This window comes from Oryx dammah, unplaced genomic scaffold (genome assembly GCF_014754425.2).
Source record: "Oryx dammah isolate SB20612 unplaced genomic scaffold, SCBI_Odam_1.1 HiC_scaffold_28, whole genome shotgun sequence".
NCBI classification, from domain to species: Eukaryota; Metazoa; Chordata; class Mammalia; order Artiodactyla; family Bovidae; genus Oryx; species Oryx dammah.
The window spans coordinates 43066352-43092214 of NW_024070212.1; the positions used below are offsets into that span (position 1 = coordinate 43066352).

At 36.7% G+C, this 25863-nt stretch overlaps 1 protein-coding gene across 1 annotated transcript in view; it reads right to left on the reverse strand.

Annotated features, from left to right (window-relative positions):
- The window catches only part of SNX7 (sorting nexin 7), a 122504-nt gene that overhangs the window by 55089 nt on the left and 41552 nt on the right, over positions 1-25863 (reverse strand). Inside the window, exons 3-7 of the mRNA XM_040232246.1 lie at positions 19275-19385; positions 18766-18930; positions 16370-16568; positions 11644-11843; positions 8362-8448 (exon numbers count right to left, since the gene is read on the reverse strand). Coding sequence (XP_040088180.1) covers positions 8362-8448; positions 11644-11843; positions 16370-16568; positions 18766-18930; positions 19275-19385 — 762 coding nt within the window. The remainder of the gene's footprint in view (positions 1-8361; positions 8449-11643; positions 11844-16369; positions 16569-18765; positions 18931-19274; positions 19386-25863) is intronic.

A 25863-nucleotide genomic window follows, 5' to 3' on the forward strand; every position in this document is an offset into this window, starting at 1 on the left:
GAAACTCCAATATTTTGGCCACCTGATGTGAAGAGCTGACTCATCTGAAAATACCCTGATGCTGAGCAAGACTGAAGGTGGAAGAAGAAGGGAATGACAGAGGATGAGATGGTTGGATGGCATCACCAACTCCACGGACATGGTTTTGGGTGGACTCCGGGAGTTGGTGATGGACAGGGAGGCCTGGCATGCTACAGTTCATGGGGTCACAGAGTTGGACACGACTGAGCGACTGAACTGGACTGAACTGAAGTAGATAAAGACAAAAGCACAAAGGGAAAACAAAAGTAGGGGAAAAACAAGGTAAAGCCAGGGGTGAGTTAGAAACACAAAACACATTGGCTAGATAGAAGTGGAACAGAATTGGGGTTCTCAAAATTCTAGAAACTAATGTAAAGAGTGGGATAAAGAGTGTTCTAGGAATAGGTATAAAACCCAAGATGTGCACACACTGAAAACAAGTTAATGGCTCCAGAGAAATTAAATCCTATTGCTGGTGCTGATAAATAAATGAATCATTTCTCAGGGATCCTCATAAAGAAAAACTTAATTAGTAAGTAGTCAGTGATGATGATGCTTATAATAAAGAAATTAATGGTTCTCTTCTTTAAAATGTCCTTTATTACAAATCAATAGTACAATGCCAAATGCAGTTTAGTAAAACAACTGTTTGGAGTAAAAAAAGTTTTTAAGGGTCAGTATATATTCATATACATTTTAAATTATATATTCAATTGCCTAGTTATCAGGTGGGGCAACAGGAGCAGTCACTATTTAACTCAAGATAATTACTACATCATTTTTTTTTAAGCAGTGTAATGATCTAACAAGCAGGATTACAGTTACCACTTTCCAAACTTTGAATGAGACATCAATATATATTTCAAATACAAAATATTTACAATCTACCTAGCTAGGTACTGAACTCATAGTATTCACAGGCTGACTTAACAACACTCCAAGGAAGGTGTTACTCACAACTTTTATAGTTGAGGAAACTAAAGCACGGAGAATGTAAGTAACTTGTCCTAAACTATAAAGACACACAATGCTATGGCTAAAATCACATGCAATTCTACCACTGGGTTTAAGATCTTTTATTAAACACTTTTCAGATACTGCTCTACTTGCAATGCCATGAGATAAATAACAGAAGAGAAAAGTAACCTGATAAAATTCCAAATAAAGATCTCAGGCTCAACAGGCTCTTATTCATAGAACTGACATGATTCTTTGCTTTTTAATCAAATACTTATTATTACCCTCTACAAGTTTATATAAATAGCAGCACATGGATTTTTTTTTTTTAACCATTTGAACCAATGATGCCCTGAATGAGAGGCCTGCCAGTGGTGGTTCAGAGGGAGAGGGATTCTAGGCACTGCCTGGTACTTTGTTCTGGGAGGAGAGGCTACTGAGAGCTTTCATCACTCATTCACCCGGATTCCCAACCAGTAGTGTGTCTACAACTCAAATGTACAGCTACACTGTGTATGTGAGGCACATATTTATTATTTACTTCAAATCCATTCCCCGTTTTTATTTTTTAGGTATTTGCATCAGAGGCAGCTTCGAGCTGGTCTAATTCAGTACTGATGGTCACATTTCTACTCCAAAGTACTAATTTGATCATGGACTCACCATGAGATAAGAGAAAAAGTCTGCTGGATATCTTCTAGGATAAACTGATAAAAGGAAACATACCAAAAGAAAGTCCTGTCTTCTTTCACGGGATAGCATCATGTCTTTCACTGCTGTGTGAGTGTGTGTATATGCACATATGCATGTCATCTGCGTGCATGAGAAACCCATGTAGAAGCAAATAGACACAAAAGAAGCAGAGAGAGAAAAATAGACACTAGAAAATGAGACCTATAGAAAGGAATAAATTTGTTAAAAAATCAGGGGAGAGAAGTGAAATAACAAATATCCAAGAAAAGGTAGAGCCAACCCTCTGCCCTGACTACAAAAAATAAAGCTATGTCAATGTTATTTCTTTAAAGTTTAAAAAGCATTTAGTACAGTATCAAGAACATTTCAAGATTAATAACCACAATTTGAGGATGGGAGTAAAAAACTGGTTCAAAAATAGCAACTCACACGAAGCAAGGACCAGATTAAATAAATTTGGTGTCTGTTTGCATCTTCTGAATGTGGCTATATGCAAATCCAAACTGTAACGATCTTATGAAAATGCATTTTTTATTTTTGCTCACATAAATATACTGCTAAACGGCTATGGCATTATATCTAGATCCAACTCTCAGATTCCATGCACATATTGCTAAATGTCAAATGTATTCATATTCATTTATATTTGAATGCTGCTTTGAGTGGCAAACTATAAATCATCCATTCAAAAATAAAAATAAAAATAAAATGGATATGCAGCATTATTTAGCAGCACAGATGAACCTTATTTATTTTACAGTTAAACAGTGAAATGAATAAGCATTTTCAAACAGAAGCTCTGACTCTGAAAACTTATAACTAAACTGCAAAAACCACAAGTTCCTCCAAATATTTGAGTTTTCCTCAAAATCTCAGTTACTGTTATACCTTCATCTTCACAGGCAGAGATTTCCTTACTTTGACTGAATACCTGTTTTTTAATATCTTCTTTATCAGAGCATATAACTCTCAATGTCTATTAAAATATCTTATTATCTACACTTACTTTATTCTGTATCAAATTGTTTTACAAATACCTCATAAACAGAGAAGTGACTAAAAAAGTTGAATGACCCTAAGTAAATCTGTTTGAAAGTGAAAATGTAAGTTGCTCAGTCATGTCTGACTCTTTGCAACCCCATGGACTATACAGTCCATGGAATTCTCCAGGCCAGAATACTGGAGTGGGTAGATTTTCCCTTCTCCAGGGGATCATCCCAACCCAGGGATCGAACCAAGGTCTCCCACATTGCAGGTGGATTCTTTACCAGCTGAGCCACAAGGGAAGCCCAAGTAAATCTGTTTAGTTTATCTTATAGGTCAAATTATCTACCTCCAGCCAAAGCTATATAAATTCCCTTTCCTTCTCATAACTAGCCATCTCATCTCTGATTTGTTGTTGTTGTTGTTGTTGTTGTTGGAATGTATCACAGCTTAGTCCTCTGAAGTCCTGGGGTCTCTTTTTCTCATCCTTTAATGATATGAACAAATGTCATGGCTTTAACTACAACTTATCTGCTAGTAATTTCCAGCTGGGTCCCTCCCTGACCTCTGGATTTTTATACAGATTTCCATATGTCCCTGCTCAACACCTCACTTGGGTTATCTCCAGCCACACCAACATCATACACTCGATCTGATTTACTCACCCTCTCCATGTTCTTCCCAAAGTCTTTGCCATTTCAGTGGCAATACTTAACTCCCACTTGCTTGGTTTGAAAACCATGGTATAATCCTTGTTCACTCACAATTTATAGTGCACCAAATAGCAACAGCTATATCTGCAAAATATCCTCAGAATCTGACCACTCCACACTACTTCTGCCCGGATCCAAGCTAGGGTGTGCCCTGGGAATGGAAGAGCTAGTCTCCAGCTCTGGCCTCCTGTTCCATGCACACCCCACATATGCATTACCTTTCATCTTTCCCAAGCATGGTAGTCATTTTAGAACAAGTCTTACCATGTCACTCCTCCGTTCCACTGTCATCTTCCTAACTTGTTGAGACCAAATCTTCTAATCTTACACTATCTGACCCCTGCTTACCTCTCCAACCTCATTTCCCACAGCTCTTCTGCATCCTCATTCCACTCCAGCAACACCGGTCTCCTTGCTTTACAAGAAACATGCAGGCATAACTCCACTTGGCATGTACTGTCCCCACTGCCTGACATGTTCTGCAGGTATTCACGGAGCTCAAGACCTCAATTTTCTGGGGTTTTACATAAACAGCTTCTTGGTAAGACCTTTCCTGACCCCTAACTTTAAATCACACTGCTCCCCAACTCTGCCTCTTGTCCATACTTATCATATGTGACAATACACTATAAATTTTATTTGTTGCTTTTGTCTCTGTCTCTAGAATTTAGGACTCACTAGGGTTTTCCTTGACCATTTTCTCCCTAGTGCTTGGATTAATGTCTCTTATATGTTAGGTACCCAACAACATTTGATAAAATGTTTCACTGAATATTCTGCCTTAAATGTTGTCTCATCATGACATAAAATTGCACATCTCCAATTTTCTTCTTCCCTTATATGCTACAGTTCAGTTTATTGAGCCACAATCTGCCTTCCTTATGAGCTAGAAATGTCAAGGGTCACTAATAACTTCAAACAAGGGCCACCCTCATTCTTTACATGCTTCAGATTCTATCTCCCACCTACATCTCTCTCAAATTTCTCTTCTCAGCAACTCTGCAACCACCACTTCAGTTCAGGCACTTGCTGGAACCACACAGTCCGAAGGACAAAGCCCATATGCTTCATCCTGAAAAATAAGGCTCCCTTCTCATCTGACTGCAACCCACCTTTACAGCCACATCCTGCAATAGGATTCTTCTTCACCACATTCTCCAGCACCCTGCTCACTGCACATCAACCAGGGTTCCTCACACTTGTTTCAGCTTTTACTACTTTTCATAATAGCCACTCACTAGTCTTCAAGGAACAATTCCTTACTCATTTTACAGGACCCAACTCAAGTGTTAAACTTTTGTAAAGCCATCAAAATAACCACAGCTAACAACCACTGACTGCTTTCTATTCATATGATCCAAATAACTGACTTACATTTTATCACTGAATCCTTAACAAGGCTATCAGAAAAGCACTAATAATCTCCCCCTTTATACAAGATAAAATGAGGCTTTAAAATGTTAGGAAACGTGTCTTAAGATTTAATAAGCAAATAAGACAGGATTTGATCCTAGGTGTATCTAACTCCAAAGTCTAAATGACAAAACACTAAATGAACAGTTGAACTGACCTTCACATGAGTATTCTAGTCTTTATTAAGTTGAGGTCATTTTGAAACCATTAATTTTATTGTTGTGAGACAAGAAGTACAAACCACAGCTCTAAGAAGCAGCCACTTTGCAACTACCCAGGTAATAATAAATCAAGGAATTCACTCTAAAACATTATTTTGGTTTGCAGGAAAGCATATAATTTTTGTGGGCATATTTACGTGGTAAGAAAAACTGATAATAATGCCATAATTGCCAGTTTACAGCACATACAAAGTTATAGGCAAGATAAAAGATAAGAGCCTTGCATTCACATGGCATGTAGCCCACATAAAGATCATCTGTCTAACATGACCTCTGGAATGTTAGTTACATCAGGGCTCTATTTCCACCCAATAATTATAATTCCCCTAGTCTTTGCCCTCCTTGGCAGAGCTTCATTGCACTGTCCTTTGCATTATGAGCTGCTTTGTCGGGTTTGCATATAGCATCCCACCCAAAGGTGACTTTGATGGAGCCTCTGAAGGCATCCCCAGCAGGTCTCCATAGAAATGGCCCCAGGGTTGTCTCCAAAGTGGCCCTGCTTGAGTTACCATGGTAAACAACCAGGATAGATTGCTCTATTCAGTTCTCTGCCAGGGTCGCCATGGTGACTGCAAAGGAGGGCTCCTTAGAAGGACCTCACAAGGGCACGTTTCCATGGTGACCCTATCCTGCATATTTCTAAGCAACTTTCCTTTGGTTGTTCTGTGACCAATCACAGCAGGTTCATTTTGAGAGTAACCCTGGAAGGTTGCTTCCAAAGATATCATCATAACATAGGTATTTCAAAGTGAGGTCTATAAACAAATAAACGACATGAAAATGTAAGTGGAACCATTCACAAATCATCAAATTAGTGCCTGTGCATTTTAGGATCTGTTTTTGATAGGTAGCAAAAAAATACTTGTAATGTCTTTGTTAAACATCTCTGTTTCAAATCTTAATAAAAATTATCTTACAGAATAATGCAGATAGTTAAAGTTCCAAATTTCTCCAATCTCACAGCATAGACTCTAACTAGGTAAAAAATACTTTATAGTGGACACGTCTCTTTCTCACACATACACAATGAAAGCAAAAATACAGATGGCTCATCAGGTTATAACTGGGTATCAAGGAAATTTTTATAGAGCAAAAAGACAAAATATTTGCAAGTCAAATGAAAAGAAAAAATGTGTTTTTTAGTTGAGTTGGGAAAGCCTAGCCATATTTGGGCCTAAGCTATTTTTTCTTGTATTTCTGTGGTTGGAACAATCTCAACTACTCTTCCTTTCAATTTAAAATACGAATATAAGCCATTCTGAACAGATGCTTGGTTTTTAAGCCATTTTACTATTCTCCTGAAACTTTAAAATACCGTACTTTTTTCTAGTGTCTATTCAAGGGCAAATTTTTATCTAATCACAAACTTCAATATCTCATGAATTTATGTATCTTTAAAAACTATTTAACAAGTTAAAAAAATTCTACAGTTCCAATGATACAATTATAATTTTGTATTACATGTGCTCACCCATTTTTGTTCCTTCCAGTTGATCCTTTAAGTCAAAAAACATATATGCATATATACACACACATATACATTGCTTATTGTAGAGTTTCCCAAGTGGTGCAGTGGTAAAGAATCGCCTCACCGATGCAGGACACGCAAGAGACGGGAGTTCGATCCCTGGGTTGTCGGGAAGATCCCCTGGACAGGAAATGGCAACCCACTCCAGTATTCCTGCCTGGAAAACTTCAAGGACAGAGGAGCCTTGTGGGCTGCAGTCCATGGGGTTGCAAAGGGTCGGACATGACTGAGCAACTGAGCACATCACTTATTGTATTGAAAAGGCTACTCTTGGTTTTTCTCTTTTTTCTCCTCCGTTGAGGTTAAAGGAAACGATTTTCCCCTCAAGCACTGGTTTCATTTCTTCTACATTTTGTTTCTCTCTTTCATAGACTCCATTCTCCTACTCTGTCCATAACAGCGCACCACTCCCCACTCATGTTCCATTCAGGAGAATAAACTTAAGTTTGAAAAATAAATGTCATTAAGAAAGATGAGGATAATTCATAATCATTATTTAGTCAAATCTCAACATTTAACACAAAGTCTGATTTTGCAGAGACGTTGTCTCAAGCCTTCAATATGTCTTATGAATCAGAGCAATCACTTCAATTCTTATTCATTCACAATTATTTATTCATTGTCCACCATGTAGCAGGCATTGTTCTTTGGGCTGAGAATGCTTCAGCAAACAATTAAAAACTTCCTACCCTTAGAGCATTTAGATTATGGACAGGGGAAAACAGAAAGAAAGATAAGATAAAAGGAAAATCAGTAAGACTATCATCTTTTGTGTCAAAAAATTATTAAAGCTAGAGAAAAAATTAGAGCAGGGAGGAGAGAGGTTAAGCCCCAAGCCAAGTAAGAATGGGCAGTAATAGTACTATGGAGTAACGGGGGGCGGGTTTCAAGGATTCACCCATTCAGATGACATAAGTGTACTCTAACTTCTTAAATTAAAAATAAAATTAGGGAAATCTCTTCCATAGAGAATTCAATGAAAGTTAACAGGGTAATGAGTAATTTTTCCTACATTTATACTTGTTCTCTGAAAGGCAGCATGGTCTGAGGCAGGCAAGTGATCCCACCACCTCCAGTGCTACCACTGTTTCAAGAATGTACAAATTTGGGCAAGTTACTCTACCTTTCAAGCCTCTTCCTCAATTTTAAAATGATAATAACAATTCTGATCAGATAGTATTACTTTGAAAATACACAAAGACAATAAAATATAAATACTAACCTATTCCGGGTGAAAATATAATGTCTGAAAATTGCTTTCAAATATTTCAGAAAAAAACAATGAGGAAAGAGGTAAAAAAAAAAAAAAAACTGGGAAAAATGTTGGGAATTAATGAAACCCAGTGATAGATATATGAGTTTATTATATTATTAGATCTTTTTCTATGTTTAAAAATTTCCATAAAAAAGTATTTTATGGAAAGAATTAAACTTGAAAACAAATATACTTCCTTTGTAAAGATGTTTATAATAATTAGAAAATAACAAGAATACCAATTTAGCTTATAAAACTAGTAAAAAATAGATTTATGTACTGAATACTTACTAACCATCTGGAGCAATGTTAAGTTCTTTTATCCATACCTTATTCAAACATTCTAATTTTACAAAATTAACTTCATACTTTACTCACTGTAAGAAAAAAATGTGAGACAGAAAGGCAGAAAAGCATCTTAAGTTTACAGACTCACATGGTACGCAATGCATAATCAATTTTCGGAAGGAATTTTAGCATCAGTTACCGAATGCTTAAAACAAGCGTGTAATGGAGCTAATAAAAATCTTAGACAATGAATTCTACATGATTATAACAAGAAAATTAAAAACTTACCAGATCAGTATCTGCCTTTTTGGACGTCAAAGCTTCAACTTTGGAATCCAGTTCTGCCTGTATTTGGTCTCTTCTTTTCATGACAGCCTTTGTATTAAAACACAGGAAGAAAATAGGCTGTACTTTGTTTTAATAATCTTTGTATAGCAAAAATATACATTCGAGAATACAAGTAGCATCTCTTCCCCAGGCCATCAGTCCATCTGGGGGTATAATGCCTTAAAATGTTTTTAATCTCTAAAAGCTAAACAGATAGCAAGTACTTAAAAGAAACTTGTTCATAAATCTTCTATTAGTTTTCCCAATGTGCCTCTTACTGATTTAAGTATTTTATGCACAAAATCCAAATGTTTTGGTGGTGTACTCTAGGTACGTACAGTTCTTCAAAAAGACCAAAGAACAAAACAAATTAACAACAAAAACATAAAATCAGTAGAAGCATTGAAAATACATGCTATGGTGTAAACTAGTTGCAGTTGTGAATGCATATGCACCACGCATCTGAAAATATCTATAATCAGCCTTCTTACTGGACTCCAAAAGCTAATAGCTAAACAAAGTCAATTACAGTGGGGAATCAAAATGGAAGTATGCATTCACATCTTAAGATTTTATTTTAGCTTAAAATATGTAAGTGTTAACCAATTAGCCAAGCTTTTAAGGAAGAAATATGGCCTCTAGTCTGACTGATAGGAGTTCCACCTTACTTACTTGAATAATCATGATTTTATGTTTCAGTTAAAACACCCCTGTGAAGACATTTAAGTACAGAATTCATCTACATCTTTTACGATGTTTTCCAGCATTTTACATTGTCTTTCCCTTGGTGACTCACTTTTCTTCTAGACAGTCTACCTGGGCTTTGCAGATGCAAAGACTATTTGTACCCATCTTTCACTGGTTTTCATAGTATTAATTAAATAGTGAAACTGTAATAATAAACACAAGTGGCCTAAACAGTGCAAGGCAAAAATAAAACTAACTCTGAGTAAGCAAACAGTTCAACCAGGAAGAGTGGAGTTGTAGGACGTGTAAGAGAAGAACCTTCATGTGGTACAGGTCTTTTGGGTGTTTTCAGAGGAAGAGAAGAACCTAAACTGCAAATCACTTAAATGGAACCAAACAAGCTGGCTCTATCATATTTGTGTGAAAATTGAGTCATTAAGGATAGAAAGCTGACTTTCCAGGTGGCGCTGGTGGTAAAGAATTTGCCTGCCAATGCAGGAGATGTAGAGATGAGGGTTTGATCCCTGGGTCAGGAAGATCCCCTAGAGGAGGACATGGCAACCCACTACAGTATTCTTGCCTGGAGAATCCCTTGGACAGAGGAGCTTGGTGGGCTACAAACAGCCCAAGGGGTTGCAGAGAGTTGGACATGACTGAAGTGACTGAGCAAAGCACAGCACACAAGGATAAAAAGCATCCTGAAAATAACTCACCCTAGTTTTGTGCCTGGTAGAATCACTCTTAAAATGTTCAAAAGAGATTAACATCTCTCTTGTATTCAAAGAAATGAATAGAAAATTCAACTAATTGTCACTATTTACTTCAATGTTTAATTGCCATTAATGTCAGGAACTCCTTCCTTTTTCTAACCCAAAATGGCACATGCAATAATTTAGTCCCATTAAGATCTGTTTCCATCAATATGAAATATTGTGCTTCATATAGATAGAAATATTTTAAGTAAGAGGTGGCTTCAGAAGACAACTAGTAAAAACAGCAAAAATTTAATCGTTCTGTCAAAGCATATACTTTTCATTATTTTAGCTCACACTGAAGAAAACATTCCAACATAAAACAGAAACAGATCTGCAATGTAAGTGCTACTGATTATATCCTGGGAACCTACAAAATAATACAATCAAATGAGGACTTATAAAATAATTCAATTCTGGTTGCTATTATCATTTTTCCACACCTTTAATGACACATGATTTAAACTGCATAATTTCCATCTTGACATAATAAAGAGCAAAACACATATAATTAAGGGAAAATAATATTATATTTTTAATGATAAAAATCATATCTCTTTGAGTAGCCACACAAGAGGGAGATCAATAATGAAGTAAACCAATGGAATGTAGCCAAGGGAAATTGATGGAGGCAAAGAGGAGGTGCCTCAACAGTAAAACACTAGAGGACTTTGGGAAGCAGGGAGGATGTGCTTATAGGAGGACCCTGACAAAGTCAAATAACAGCAGAATAACAAATTAATGATTCTGTGAAGGAAAATCTAAACACAATAACCATGAAAGAGGCAGATATTATGCTGAAAGGTTGAGAGAGTTTTTCTTACCGAGACAGAAGCAAAACAAAATTTTAAATCCTCCCAAATCAAGAGTACATGGAAACAGAAACTATAGATTCAAGCATAAATGGCAGGAAAAAATGGACTACCAGGGAATGCAAACTGACTTCTTCCATCACTGTCACCTACAACACCAGAAAGCTGAGGGTGTCGGTTCAACTGGGTGAGGTATTATGCACAGAGAATACAGGATGAAAACCATTAGCGTTGCAGATAACATCACAAAATCCCAAATACCTGGAGACCTAAACTGGAACTTAGGAGGTTACATGTAAAACTTTGATATAAAAGGAATAAAAGCCTTTTCAAGTCATGAGAGAACAACATGGTAATTTGGAGGACTTCTTTTTAGAAGCATCCAGAAGACAGAACAAACATCAAGATCCTACTCAAGTACTTTCTACATAACAATACAAAGAAAACGAAACATACAAAATCCCTATATTATAGGGATTTTCACACAAATATGAAAAGAAAATGTAACAAAAATGTATATTCATATAAATGCCTATATTATAGACAATAAGAAAAGACCTTATTTTTCCTCATTGTGCACATGTTCCTGTACATGAACAATAAGAATGTGGATATCATCTTTCAAATGTACCTAGAAGCAAGAAAGCAACTTGTCCATGAAAAGAAATTTCTAAAGTGCTGAAATTTCTTAAAGTAAAATTTTAAAACACTGGAAAAACTAATCATACTCTCTATGTAAATCTTGACTGAGGATGCTTCAAACCTATGTTATAAACTGCTGTTACTACTGTTGAGTATGCCTGTCTTTTATTAACATATTCTTCCACTCATCAGTTCATTCACACAGTAAACAAATATTTATGAGCATCTACATGCAAAGCATCTTTCCATGAGAGGAAGATAGTGGTGAACAAACAGAAACAGAAACTGCCTTTATAAAGCTTATTAAGCAAGTCAGGGACTCAGGTAGAAGTATAGTTAGGAGTCCTTACCATTAACATTTCACTATAAAGCACATACTCATGTACGACAGGAAGCAGGGCCTCTGAGAATCCAGACATCCGTTTTTCAGTGGCCTTACAGCATTTGTCAATGCAGCTGGCAACACTTTTTAGAGTATCAGCCAGATCTTCTTCCGATGCCGACCACAGAATATGAATTGGGCCATATTCTTTCATTTCATCTAAATATTCTAAAAAATAATAAGTTCTTCAATTTATAATATGCTCTTTCAATATATACTTCGACATAACTTCAATTATATACTTAAAATACATTAAAATGTATATATTTTTAAGTTTAAAAATCCCTATATTATAGACAATAAGAAAAGACCTTATTTGTCTCATTGTGCACATGTTCTTGTAGATGAACATTAAGAATGCAGATATCGTCTTTCATTAAATTGACCTGTCCTCCCAGTCTGCTCAGACCAGTCCCTGAATAAAAGCTTTCCAGGTGTAATCAATAATAACATGGTTTTTCATAGTCAAAAGTATCCTGAATTGGGCAATAAACTATATGATCACTGTGTCTACTGTATCATGGACTTCTGCCTACCAAACAAACTATACCTGAGTATTTCATTGGCAACATGATGTAAACAAAACATGTCTTCTTTTCCTCTTCTGTTTACATATCCTAGTTACTGGTAATTGCTTCCAGAGATATCTAAGCAAAAACTGTGGGGTCATCCTACACCCTAAACTGACACCTACAAAGAGACAGTCAATCACTAATTCCAGTCTTTCTAAATCTGTATCTATTTATCTACCCACCCATCCATCCATCTCCCCACCCATCCACCTATCCTCACTTGTACTGTCATCAGCATCTCTAACCTGTGCTCCTGCAAGAGACTTCTAACAATTCTCCCTCTCAATTTTTGTCACAGTATATGAACATTAAAGCCTCTTAGCTGAATTAGAAAGTCCTTTAAGTCCTTCAGTTCCTACCTTGCCTCTCCAGGTCTAACTCCTGAAAAATCTCCCTCAGAGATATTTTAATTCAAGCCAAAATAACAGCTCACTCATCAATATCATGATTTCTCCTAACTTAAACACTGCACATGTCTTTTAGTTGCCCTCTACCATTTCTATCATCTGACAAACTACTTCTCACACTTGAAGTCGTAACACAAGTAAAACTCTCCTGTCTCTGTTCCAGAGGATTCGTAGATGCTCTGTCTTCAATGAATGTCATAATTTTATAGTTCTATTAAAGCCTATCATAATTTAATACTGTTATCTCACTCTATTATAACTGCTTGCATAACTCACATACTCTGAGGCCATACGCTCATTACAATAGGGCAAAGTCATCATTTTTTTAATCTCAAAGCCTAATACATAATGTATTCAATAAATATTTTCATATGAATGAAAGAATGAACAAAAGACTATTCAATGCTTGATAAGCCATTTATCCAAAAATTTGGATTTCATTTTAAAATCTGAATATTTTTATACGTTTGCTTTCACACTATCAATGTTTAATGACAGATGGCTTTTTATGGTAGAGGATGCATGAATAGTGAGAATTTTTGGTCTAATACCCACATAAGTATAATTAAATTCTCTATATTTAATCATCTTATTAGTCACTGGGGTTAGTTGAAATATGTCATATTGCTCTAAATTAAACTTTTTTATTAAACTATTAAATTTTTCAAGTTTATATGATCAGGTAAACTAAAAAAGACTTTAAAGATTTAAAAACAATACAAATACTAGTTATCACCTAAAGATACTATGTTTGATGACCACTAGGATCCTTCCAAATTGCATCCTCCTGATCTAGGCCTATCTTTTATTTTAGATAGTGGTCATGTGACACTATCCCTGCTCCAGGGAATCTCCCCGTTGGACCAAACCCGGGTCTCCTGCATTGCAGGTGGATTCTTTACTGTCTGAGCCCCCAGGGAGGCGCCCGTATTTCTAGAATATAAAACATTCCCCTTTATTTCTTTTCTTAATTTCTGCATATATCAAAGTGTGTTATTTACCCTGTAAAGTATTTATTTTAATATAAAGAGCTTCCTTGAAATTCTAAATTGTGATTATATAGCACTCAAATTACATCTGTATGGAAACACTTACTGAGCTGCACTGTAATTTGTCTGTTAATGTATCTGTTTCCCCACCTAGACTGTGAACTCAGGGACAGATACTATTTTAACCCTCCTTCAATCTTTAGCACAAAGCGTTAGCACATGATGTGGTCAATACAAATTTGCCTAATTAATTAGGGAACACAAAACAAAGTCACAGAAAAAAAAGAATAAAAGCAAGTCAAAAGAGAAATGACTCATTATGATAAACAAATTCTTTGTGATTTAAATATTAAAGAAATGCCTTATATAGCTTAGACTCCCATAACTCCAAAAAAAATCCCAAAAAAACCATCATTTTAAATGAAATCTTGATAAATGGGCTTTACATTTGAAAGAACAAGAAATCCCTTAAGTTTGTGCCAGTGTGCCTCCACTCCTTGAAATTGAGAGCTCAAATTTATAAAGTCCACCACAAAAACCCAGTTTTCCTTTTGAGGATTTCACAAATATTAGAGCAGATCAGAGATTTGAAAACTAGTCCCTTGTACCAGTAAATATAACACATAATGATGATATTTGATATTCTATAGAACTCTTAAATGTCAAGAGTTTCCAGGGGTATCTTTGAATTGCCATACCACTTAACTATCCATCAAGAATTCACTTAATAGAATTGGAATCACTAAACCTAGTTAAAACAATTATCTTCTTGATTTTTTAAAAAATTACAAATGGTAAATACAAAGACCAAGAAGGCATAAATCAAATTATTGTCAGACTTAGCCATCTAAGTTGGCAAAAACTTATCATAGAATTTATAGAATTCATAGAATCATGAAATAAAATCTAACTTGAAAATAGGAAAAGAGATCTATTTTAAATCTCTCTGCCATTGCTTGGACAGATCTAATATAGAGTTCTTGCACCTCCTCCCCCACCCCCGCCCAAGCAAATGTGGAAACCCTATTTCCTGAAACATCACTTCTTTGATTAAAATTATGGCCCATGTTGAACATTTGAGACTGACTACACCCAAAATATTAAGCTCTTTATCCTTATTATTTATAAATGGAAATAAGAATGTGTGTGTGTGCTCAGTCATGTCTGACTCAATGCAACCCTATGGGTTGTAGCCTGCCAGGTTCCTCTGTCCATGGGATTCTCCAGGTAAGAAGGCAAGAATAGTGGGGCAGGGTGCCATCTCCTCCTCCAGGGGATCGTCCCAACCCAGGGATCAAACCTGGGTCAGGCCTCTTCTTACATTTCCTGCACTGGCAGGCGGTTCTTCACCACTAGTGCCCCCTGGGAAGCCCCTGTGTGCTATGTCATGCCAGTCATGTCTGACTCTATTATAGCCCCAGGGACCGTAGCTTTCCAGGCTCCTCTGTCCATCAGATTCTCCAGGCAAGAATACTGGAATGGGTTGCCATTTTCTCCTCCAGGGGATCTTCCCAACCCAGGGATTGAACCTGCATCTCTTACGTCTCCTGCATTGGCAGGCAGGTTCTTTATCACTGGCATACCTGGGTATACTCCAATAAAAATTTTTAAAAACAAAAAAGAGAGAGGAATGCCCAGCCAGTGCCCAGGTTGGGAAACTGAAACTGTCAATGATGAATTGCTGGAGTCTCAGTGTGGACAATTCAAGGAGTTAAAAACTCCAGGGAAACTAACCATGGGTGAAATCCCACAATATTGTGAGATTTACCTCCAAAAGCCTGCACAGTAAATATCAGGCAAAAATTACTTCTGCTTCCTGCAGGAGATGAGAAAATAAGCCATTTTGTAATAGCCAAGGTATTCTACCTAATAGCCAGGGTTCTTCTTAACAAGGCCTTCCCTTGTGGGAAACTGGTTACCCAGAGCATAACTTGCTGGGGTATTATCAGAGGCTAAGTGACCTGGTAGCTTCCCTGGTGGCTCAGTGGGCAAAGAACCTGCCTGCAATGTGGAAGACGTGGGATCGATCCCTGGGTTGGGCAGATCCCCTGGAGGAGGGCATGGCAACCCACTCCAGTATTCTTGCCTGGAGAAGCCCCATGGACTGAGGATCCTGGTGGGCTACAGTCCATGGGATCACAAAGAGTCAGACACGACTGAGCAACTAAGCACAACTGAACTGGAGGAAGGGAAATACCCAACTTGAGCCCACTCTGGTCATCCTGTCTCAACTAAGAGGGGGAAGGAAAAACCCTGAACTTCTGTGAGGCTCACAGTGGTCCAAGGCACAGACTCATGAAAGCGCTGAGACCTAACCACAGGTCTCCAGAACGCTTCCCCTCCCCACACCTCGCCATCACATTACTAAAGGCCTATTTACTTTTATGAGTACATCATGTCTGGCTACCAGGGGCAAAAGAAAATTAAAAGACATACTAAAAGGCAAAAAACACAATTTAAAGAGAGAGCAAGCATCAGAACCAGATGTGGCGGAGATGTTGGAATTAGAGCATGATTTTAAAACAACTATGATGAATATGCTAAGGGCCCTAATTAGATACAGTAAATAGCATGCAATAACAGATGGGCACTGTAAGCAGAGACAGAAATCCTAAGAATGACCAAAAGAAATGCTAAGTTGATGCTGCCTTACCACACCAGCAAATGGAAAAAGATTCATCAGAAATGCAACAACTTTGAGATCACAGTTTAGCAGTTCTACATACCCCGTTCTTCCTTGTAGATTCTCTGAGATATTTTATCTATCAAATTTATTTTCTGGCTAAATATTTCAATGAAGTTATTCATTTCCATGAACTCCTCGGGGCGACTTTTAACTCCTCTCATTGACAATGCAACTGCTCTGACTGACTGTCCCATCCTGCTGAGTAATCCAGGCCCTTGCTTCTTGTGAGAAGAGAATTCCTAGGAATAAAAAAAATAAAACATCGGTGATGAAGCAAACAATGATATTCTAAGATCCAACAGTGAAAAAAGAAATCTAATCAGAAGAATAAAGATGATAAAAAGGTTCCATATACATTTTTAAAATTTCATGTTAATTTGAAGCAGATGAGTTAGGGCACACAGTACTTTCTCTAAGTCTCAGTCTCCTTGATAACATTCTTTTCCAAAGTGCTCCTGTAAAACATGTAATCATGTTTTCTCAGAGCATGGATCCTTCAAAGAACAAGGTGTAACAGAGGGAATTGCACTTATAGAGATACTGGAGAAGATATGAAAATGATATGAGATGAAACCTGGATTTTATTAACAGGAATTTAGAAAAATGATTGAGAAAAAGATCTCTCAGAGTCTAATCTACATACTAGGAAGAAAAATTGGGAAATTTTGTTAATCCTTTAGTTATAATAATGGCTAGCATTTATTAAGAGCTTAATGTTATTGGCACTATACTTGCATTTTTTATACACATCACTCATGATAACACTATGAAATAGCTTCTATTATTACCCTCATTGTACAGAAGAAAACAGAAGCAAAGGAAGGTTAAAGAAGCTTGCTCAAGGTCCAAGAGCAATGAATTGGTGAGCAGGGATCAAAGTCCTGGCAGTCTGACCCCACGGGCTTCACTGCTAAGCACTAACTGGCTCTGCTTTCTTAAAGTCATCGGAACAGTTGGTAAATAAATTCCCTGACCATAGCTCTGCAACCAACTTAACTGGATAAACTGTTATACTGTCTCCACTGACTGGCTGTCTTTGGAGAAAGATTTTTAATAAAATATGTAATAGATGGTTCACAGTTAATTTAGGAGAGTTAGCTACAGATTTGCAAAGTGGAAATGTTATAAAAGGATACACTGCACAGAAATATCTCTTCAGAAGTATGGCCTACTAAAATAGAACACCAAGAAGGACAAAGGATTCTGACAATGGGTATAGCACTTACTGAAACATAGGTTTGATATCAAAGACAATCTGGAGAAAGATAATATGTTATTTAATATTTGGCTAAATAATACATAATAATATTTTTATCTGTGGATTTGGCAGTCAGCATTGTTACTGAAGAGTAACAATGAAAGAGTAACATAAACATTCACACAGTACAAAAATCTATAAATAACAATGCTGACTACTAGATCTATAGATAAAAACATTGTTATGTATTATTTACCCAAATATTAAATAATATATTATCTTTCTAAGATCTTCTTTCTTGAAGGTCTTACCCAAAACAACATATAAACTTGTTAATTTCCAAGTCAGTATGATTTTGTGTGCAAAGAATATAATAACAAATGCCACCCCTGACCAGGCAGTGCATCTATTCAGGAGGGCTACAGCATCATTTGATAGAGTAAATATTATCAGAAAGAGCACAAGTCACAACTAGCAAGCTGTTACTACAACTGCTGACTGTAGAGAATGTTTCTAACAGCTTCTAAGGGTCTGGAGTCAGGCCACAAATTCTTCTCACATAAGTCACACAGGGCTTCTAGACACCAAGTACTGTCAAAGTTGAGATGAACGACTTCTTTAGCTTCAATCACTCTGGCAACAACTGAGAGACAGAAAACTCAGCATTGGCCAGTAAGTATTTGGTATTGACTATTTGTCCTATTTATCATCTTTCTTGGTGAATTATATCTTAATAGAAGAAAAGAAAAAAAAATAAAAGGATTATAAAAGGAAACTGTATTAGAAATTAGATCCTCTAAAATTAGGTAATTGAAGGAAAAGTGAGAAAATTATATTATCTATCAATCCATTCATCCATCCATCTATCAATAAAAAAACTTCTATCTTAACTTGAAAAAAGCCCTGACTCATTACTACTCAAAACAATGTCAATTTTAAAATGTTTTTATATTTTCAGTATTAGCTATATGCAAGGAGTACCCAGGCGTTTTAAAAAATATATCAGCTACCAAGAGAAATATGAGGATGTATATGTGAGAAAGGTACATGATTTTCATAATGTTCGTGTGTAGACCTGATACAGAGTTGTATCCAAAGGATATTTCTTAAATGTTTAAAACTCCATCTTATTTCAAGGTTACTACTACCTGATTTTAAAAGGTAAATAGAGGAAGCATACAACCTACTACATGTACAAATACTGAAGGATTATATGAGTATAAATTAAAATTTTTTACCCAAGCTTGTGCAGTAAGAAAAATTTTAAAGTCTTCATTAAATGTTAGAGTTGGATGGTCAGCAATTCGGTTCAAAAATTTGTGCAATGCCTTCCTTCGTGTCTCAATGAAGTCATCATTAAAGCGTTCCACCATTCCTTTCACTATAAACTTTTCTGGCAATGGCTAGGGCAAAAAAATAAAAAGGTATCTGAGCATTATGTGGCATGGGATTATAAGGAATTCTACACTTCTGCTTTCTGGAAGACTATTTGAACATGTGATCATTTCTTATAAAAATAATTTTTCAAAATTCACAATGTTAGAGCCAAATACCAGAAAATCTTAACACATTACAATAGTTTTAAAAAACAAATCTGTACATAGATTGAAAAGTTTAAAAACAAATGTTTCCCAGATAAATGAATTGCATTGAATCAAAGGTCTGAAATTGGGTGTTAAGACACTCTAATGATTCACAAGACAAAATGGCAGCTATTCTGTGAGAAAAAAAAAAAATGTAAACGTACTGGAATAACCAGAGTTGGGTGCGCTTCTTCAAGTTTTTCTTTCAACCAAAGGAAATCTTGATAACGTCTCCTAACTTCAAATTCACTGGAGTCAAATTCCCCACGAGATGTCTGAAGAAAGTAGGAAAAAATAACAGCACATGCAATATAAGACAGGAGACATTTGCCTAATGTTATTTTAGACATTCTGAAATAAATGGGTCTCTAAGAAAAACTAACAAATTCTAATTATTCAGTGTTTGTCAGCCTGTACATTTTTTTTTTCCTTTGCAGTCATCAATTCATGCAGCAGAAGAAACAAAGCAAACTTTCCAGTATTCCCAGAAAGAAAGCAAACATCATGCTCAAATTTAAAATCCAAACTGAAAAATCTGTCTCAGAGCAACCATCTGTCTTCCACAAGATTTTAACTACTATTATCTTTGGCATGACTTTCTTGCTAACAAGAAAGTGTGTTCTGACTTTAGGTTTCAAATATATTTCGTTTCTCAAGATGATCAAAATTCAGAATTTGAGGAAAGTCCTATTTTTGCAACTTGGAAAAATAACCTGAACATAACTGAGAAAAAAAAAAAAATGTTTCCTTGGAATCTGCTCAAATGAATTGCTTTGCTAAAATTTGCTTTTAGTATTTGAAAATTCTAACATTAACCAGAGAGATTTTACCACTGTTTAAAAATGTTATTAATGGCAATTTAATGTGAAAAGCAAATCTTTCTGTCATTTCTCAAGGAATTTTGAACTATATGCCTAAACTCCTAAAAGTTAAGCAAACACATTAAAATATCTGTTCTCAACAAACTAAAATCTATTCCAACACATACGACAAGAAGAACATGGGCACAATATCAACCTCACCTCTGTTACCTGAATTACAAGCCAAACACAAAAACAGCTTAGACAATGCACACTCGCCTCTTATGAGAAAAAAAGTCACTTAAGTAGTTTTTAAGAAAATTATACAGAAATATTGTTTGAGATTTTCCTGGAGGAGTAAATATGGAATAAATAACACATTACATTATTTCACACTCACCAGAAATATCAATCACCCACACAGATGAACACAATTGTAAAATTAAGCAGTTCAAGTCAAAATAAGATGCAATCTTAATTGTCATAAAATAAGGTTCACAAAATCTACACTTGCCAAGGTTTATTCTCCTAAAGTGAATGTTTAGAATATCATAAAATATATCTTAGCAAAACACTCCCTTTTTAGTGGGAAAAAGTAGAGGTAAATGAGATGCAGAAGTCTAAGGAACTACATGTTCAAAAAAAACTACAAAATCTATTATGCAAAATGGTACAAATTGTGGAAGTGGTAAAAATAGGCCAACTAAATCTAGTGGAAACACAGTTTAACAATATATATACAAGTTGGTATGTGTACATATATATGCAAATACACACACATGCATATATACATATACACACAAAACATAAAGTAACTCGTTAAACAATACTCACTGCTACCTCTTCACACCAGGTACATGTGTACAGGTTTACTACCAATTTCCAAGAAAAAATAAGTTGCCATAATTAACAATAGAAACACTCCAACACTGTGAAGTTAAAATAAGACTGAACATTACATGTTCTTAAGAATTCCCAAAACTTCAAGTTGACATAAAAGAAACTTGTATAAATTCCAGCAACAGGAAGATATAAAATCAAGTCAAATAACTGGTTGCTTCTGTCCTCATCACCCTGCCAGTAACGGAAGAGTTCTCTAACATACCACAAAAAGAGAAGAAAGCAGAGGATAAGTACAAACCTTACGGACAGTGCATTCATTCTCCCTACTCTAAGACTTCACTGGACTTCTAAAGGGTTATAAGTTACATATTGTTTGTCCTCCAAAATAACTCTTTAGAACACAAGTCCTTTCTAAGTTGGAAATTTGTCATCAAATTTTCCTGCTGTTTGGAAGCTTCATCTCTTTTCTAGTCTAGAATACATTTTCCCATAGAAGGTAAACCGTAAATGGTGTTTAATTTTTCATGTCTGACCATAAGAGCCTGGGTACTTGAAGTTTAGGACTAAAAGACTATACCTCAAAATGCTTTTATTTAGCAAATACTGACCTTCAGTCATGGGCAAATAGTTACTCTAAAATTTGAAGGTTTAGAAAACTATTTTTCTGAGGGAAATGAATTTAGAAAAAAGAACATACTTTTATCACCAACGGACTGGAAGAAACACAAGCTGGAATCAAGACTGCCGGGAGAAATATCAATAAGTTCAGATATGCAGATGACACCACCCTTATGGCAGAAAGTGAAGAGGAGCTAAAAAGCCTCTTGATGAAAGTGACAGAGGAGAGTGAAAAAGTTGGCTTAAAGCTCAACATTCAGAAAACGAAGATCATGGCATCTGGTCCCATCACTTCATGGGAAATAGATGGGGAAACAGTGGAAACAGTGGCTGGCTTTATTTTGGGGGGCTCCAAAATCACTGCAGATGGTGACTGCAGCCATGAAATTAAAAGAAGCTTACTCCTTGGAAGAAAAGTTATGACCAACCTAGATAGCATAAACAAAAGCAGAGACATTACTTTGCCGACTAAGGTCCGTCTAGTCAAGGCTATGATTTTTCCTGTGGTCATGTATGGATGTGAGAGTTGGAGTGTGAAGAAGGCTGAGCACCGAAGAACTGATGCTTTTGAACTGTGGTGTTGGAGAAGACTCTTGAGAGTCCCTTGGACTGCAAGGAGATCCAACCAATCCATTCTGAAGGAGATCAACCCTGGGATTTCTTTGGAAGGAACGATGCTAAAGCTGAAACTACAGTACTTTGGCCACCTCATGAGAAGAGTTGACTCATTGGAAAAGACTCTGATGCTGGGAGGGATTGGGGGCAGGAGGAGAAGGGGACGACCCAGGATGAGATGGCTGGATGGCATCACGGACTCAATGGACATGAGTCTGAGCGAACTCTGGGAGATGGTGATGGACAGAGAGGCCTGGCGTGCTGCGATTCATGGGGTCGCAAAGAGTCGGACACGACTGAGCGACTGAAGGGAACTGAACTGACCTGACACATAGTGGCAGGTATTTATGAGTCTGTCTTCATGGTGAGGATGTGAGAGGACAAACCTTTATTAAACCTCTTGAGTTCTTACTCCCACATGTCCTAAGTCAAGGCACATCTCTAGATCTCTGAAACTGAAAGTATTTCTTCAGAGCAGTTACTTCGGATATTTCAACCTGGAGAATCAGGGTAATCTCTCATAAGGGGATCAGGTGGCCAGGAACGTGGGCTCCCTGACACAATTATTTACAGTCATGGCACTATTCAGTATTCCTAAGTAGGGACTGCCAGTGTACATGTAGGCAAGAGTATGTGCATTTATCCTAATAATCTTAGTGCCCATGAATATAAATGTTTATAAAACTAAAACTTTCCCAGGGCAGCCATCCCTGAATCTCCTAATTAGATGGAGTACCTGCTGTGAAAAACAACAACAACCATGCTCATAAAATTCTGTATTTTTCTGTCACAATATTTATAACTATAATTAACTAATAAGACATACAATTGTTTAATATCCATCATCAACGCCCTGCGCCCCTCATACTGAAAATTCCACAAAGGCAGAGGGTCTGTCTCAATTGCTGGCATAGTCTCAACATACAACACAGTGCCTGAAACATAACTGGCACTCAATAGAACTTTATTAAATATATCAGTAAATAAGTGATACTAAGTAAATAACAAAGAAAAGACTGTGTTTCCTACACAATATACATCTACTAAAGGTTGATATTTTTGTATCTGTAATACATATTTTAGTATGTTTGGTAGTTTATATACTCAGTTCAGTTCAGTTCAGTCATTCAATCATGTCCAACTCTTTGTGACCCCCGTGAACTGCAGCATGCCAGGCCCCCCTGTCCATCACCAACTCCCAGAGTTTACCCAAACTCATGTCCATTGAGTTGGTGATGCCATCCAAACATCTCATCCTCTGTCGTCCCCTTCTCCTCCCACCTTCAATCTTTTCCAGCATCAGGGTCTCTTCAAATGACTCAGCTCTTCTCAGGAAGTGGCCAAATATTGGAGTTTCAGCTTCAACATCAGTCCTTCCAATGAACACTAAGGACTGATCTCCTTTAGGATGGACTGGTTGGATCTTCTTGCAGTCCAAGGGACTCTCAAAAGTCTTCTCCAACACCACAGTTCAAAAGCATCAGATGTTCAGTGCTCAGCTTTCATTATAGTCCAACTCTCCCATCCATACATTATTACTGGAAAAACCATAGCTTTGATTAGATGAACCTCTGTTGGCAAAGTAATGTCTCTGCTTTTTAATATGCTGTCTAGGTTGGTCATAGTTTTTATTCCAAGGAGTAAGTGTCTTTTAATTTCATGGCTGCAGTCACCATCTGCAGTGATTTTGGAGCCCAAGAATATAAAGTCTGTCACTGCTTCCATTGTTTCCACATCTATTTGCCACGAAGTGACGGGACCGGATGCCATGATCTTAGTTTTCTGAATGTTGAGCTTTAAGCCAACTTTTTCAGTCTTCTCTTTCACTTTCATCAAGAGGCTCTTTAGTTCTTTTTCACTTTCTGCCGTAAGGGTGGTGTCATCTGCATATCTAAGGTTATTGCTATTTCTCCCGGCAATCTTGATTCCAACCTGTGCTTCCTCCAGCCCACCATTTCTCATGATGTACTCTACATATAAGTTAAATAAGCAGGGTGACAATCTAAAGCCTTGATGTACTCCTTTTCCTATTTGGAACCAGTCTGTTGTTCCCTGTCTAGTTCTATCTGTTGCTTCCTGACCTGCATACAGATTTCTCAAGAGGCAGGTCAGGTGGTCTGGTATTCCCATCTCTTGAAGAATTTTCCACAGTTTGCTGTGATCCACACAGTCAAAGGCTTTGGCACAGTCAATAAAGTAGAAATAGATGTTTTTCTGGAACTCTCTTGCTTTTTCCATGATCCAGCAGATGTTGGCAATTTGATCTCTGGTTCCTCTGCCTTTCTAAAACCAGCTTGAACATCTGGAAGTTCACAGTTCACGTATTGTTGAAGCCTGGCTTGGAGAATTTTGAGCATTACTTTGCTAGCGTGTGAGACGAGTGCAATTGTGCGGTAATTTGAGCATTCTTTGGCAGTGCCTTTCTTTGTGATTGGAATGAAAACTGAGGTTTTCCAGTACTGTGGCCACTGGATGCAGTAAAAGTAACCAAATGTATAACAAAGGGACACACTTTATAACAGTTAAGCTGAAAGATAGTCTGTCACAATCACATAGGGATGCACAAAAGTATAATGAAAATCTATATAGTTTTGTTGTTATTGTTGTTTGGTCATTAAGTCATGTCTGATTCTTTGCAACCCCGTGGACTGCAGCCTGTCAGGCTCCTCTGTCCATGGGATTTCCCAGGCAATACTAGAGTAGGTTGCCATTTCCTTCTCCAGGTGATCTTCCTGCCCCAGGGATTGAGCCTGCATCATCTGCACTACAGTCGGATTCTTTACTGTTGAGCCACCAGGGAAGCTCTCTATATAGTATAAAAATAAACTGTCTAGATTTAAATCTTAGCTTAGCTAATGACTATGTTGTGTAACCTTTGGCAAGTTTTAAGTTTCAGTGTCCTCACCCACAGAATGGGGGTAAATCACAAGATCTAGGATTGCTGTAAGCTTCAAATGCTTTAATATTATGTATCAAGTGGTTAGAACATTGCCTGGCACAAAGTAGTCCCACAATAAGTTAGTTTAACACACTATAATATTATCACTATCACTACTACTACTACTACTATAACAGCAGCACATTTAAAGCATGATGCAATACAGATAACTCATAAGAATTGTATGTCTATGATCAGAATGAAATCCATAGGATGGCTTATAAAGTGTCTTAATGAAAGAAATAAATGAGGGGAAAATAATTCAGTCACAAAATCTTTGCTAGAAAGGATAATGAAAATGGATGATTATGATTATAAGAGCAGTAACAGGAGAAATATGGCTCTGTTCTTAGCAGTGTACTGTATTAACACAGGGAATATTCACAAAGATCCTATTAGGTTAGTATTATTATCTTATTTACAAATGAGGAAACTAAGCACACAGAGGTTAATTAAATAGCAAGGAAAGGGAGCAACAAAGATTCTACTTCAAGCTGTTTTGCTCTGCAGCCTTTTGACAGGACTCTGACACTATAAATTTCTTCACTCACCCACTCACCAAAAGGTTAAATGACTTAGGAGCTATATCCGAAGGATTGTGTTCAGAATTATGGATAATTTAAGATACAATTACCTACCTTGAGAAGCTCACAGACTCAGTGGGAATAAATAAAAAACACACGCAGTTACTGACATACACACAGGTAGGTAACAAATACTGAATACTTATCATGTGTCAGGCACCCTGTTAAGTGTTTTACATTGATTACCCATCCTAAATTAATTCTTATAGCAACTGTACAAAACCAGGTCCTATTTTCAGTTCAGTTTTAAAGATTAAAAAAAAAACCTGAGGCTTAGAAGGATTAAGCATAGGCTTTTAATTTCTTTGCTGCACTGTCATATCTTATTTTCTTTAGGAGTTCAGTTAGAACAGTG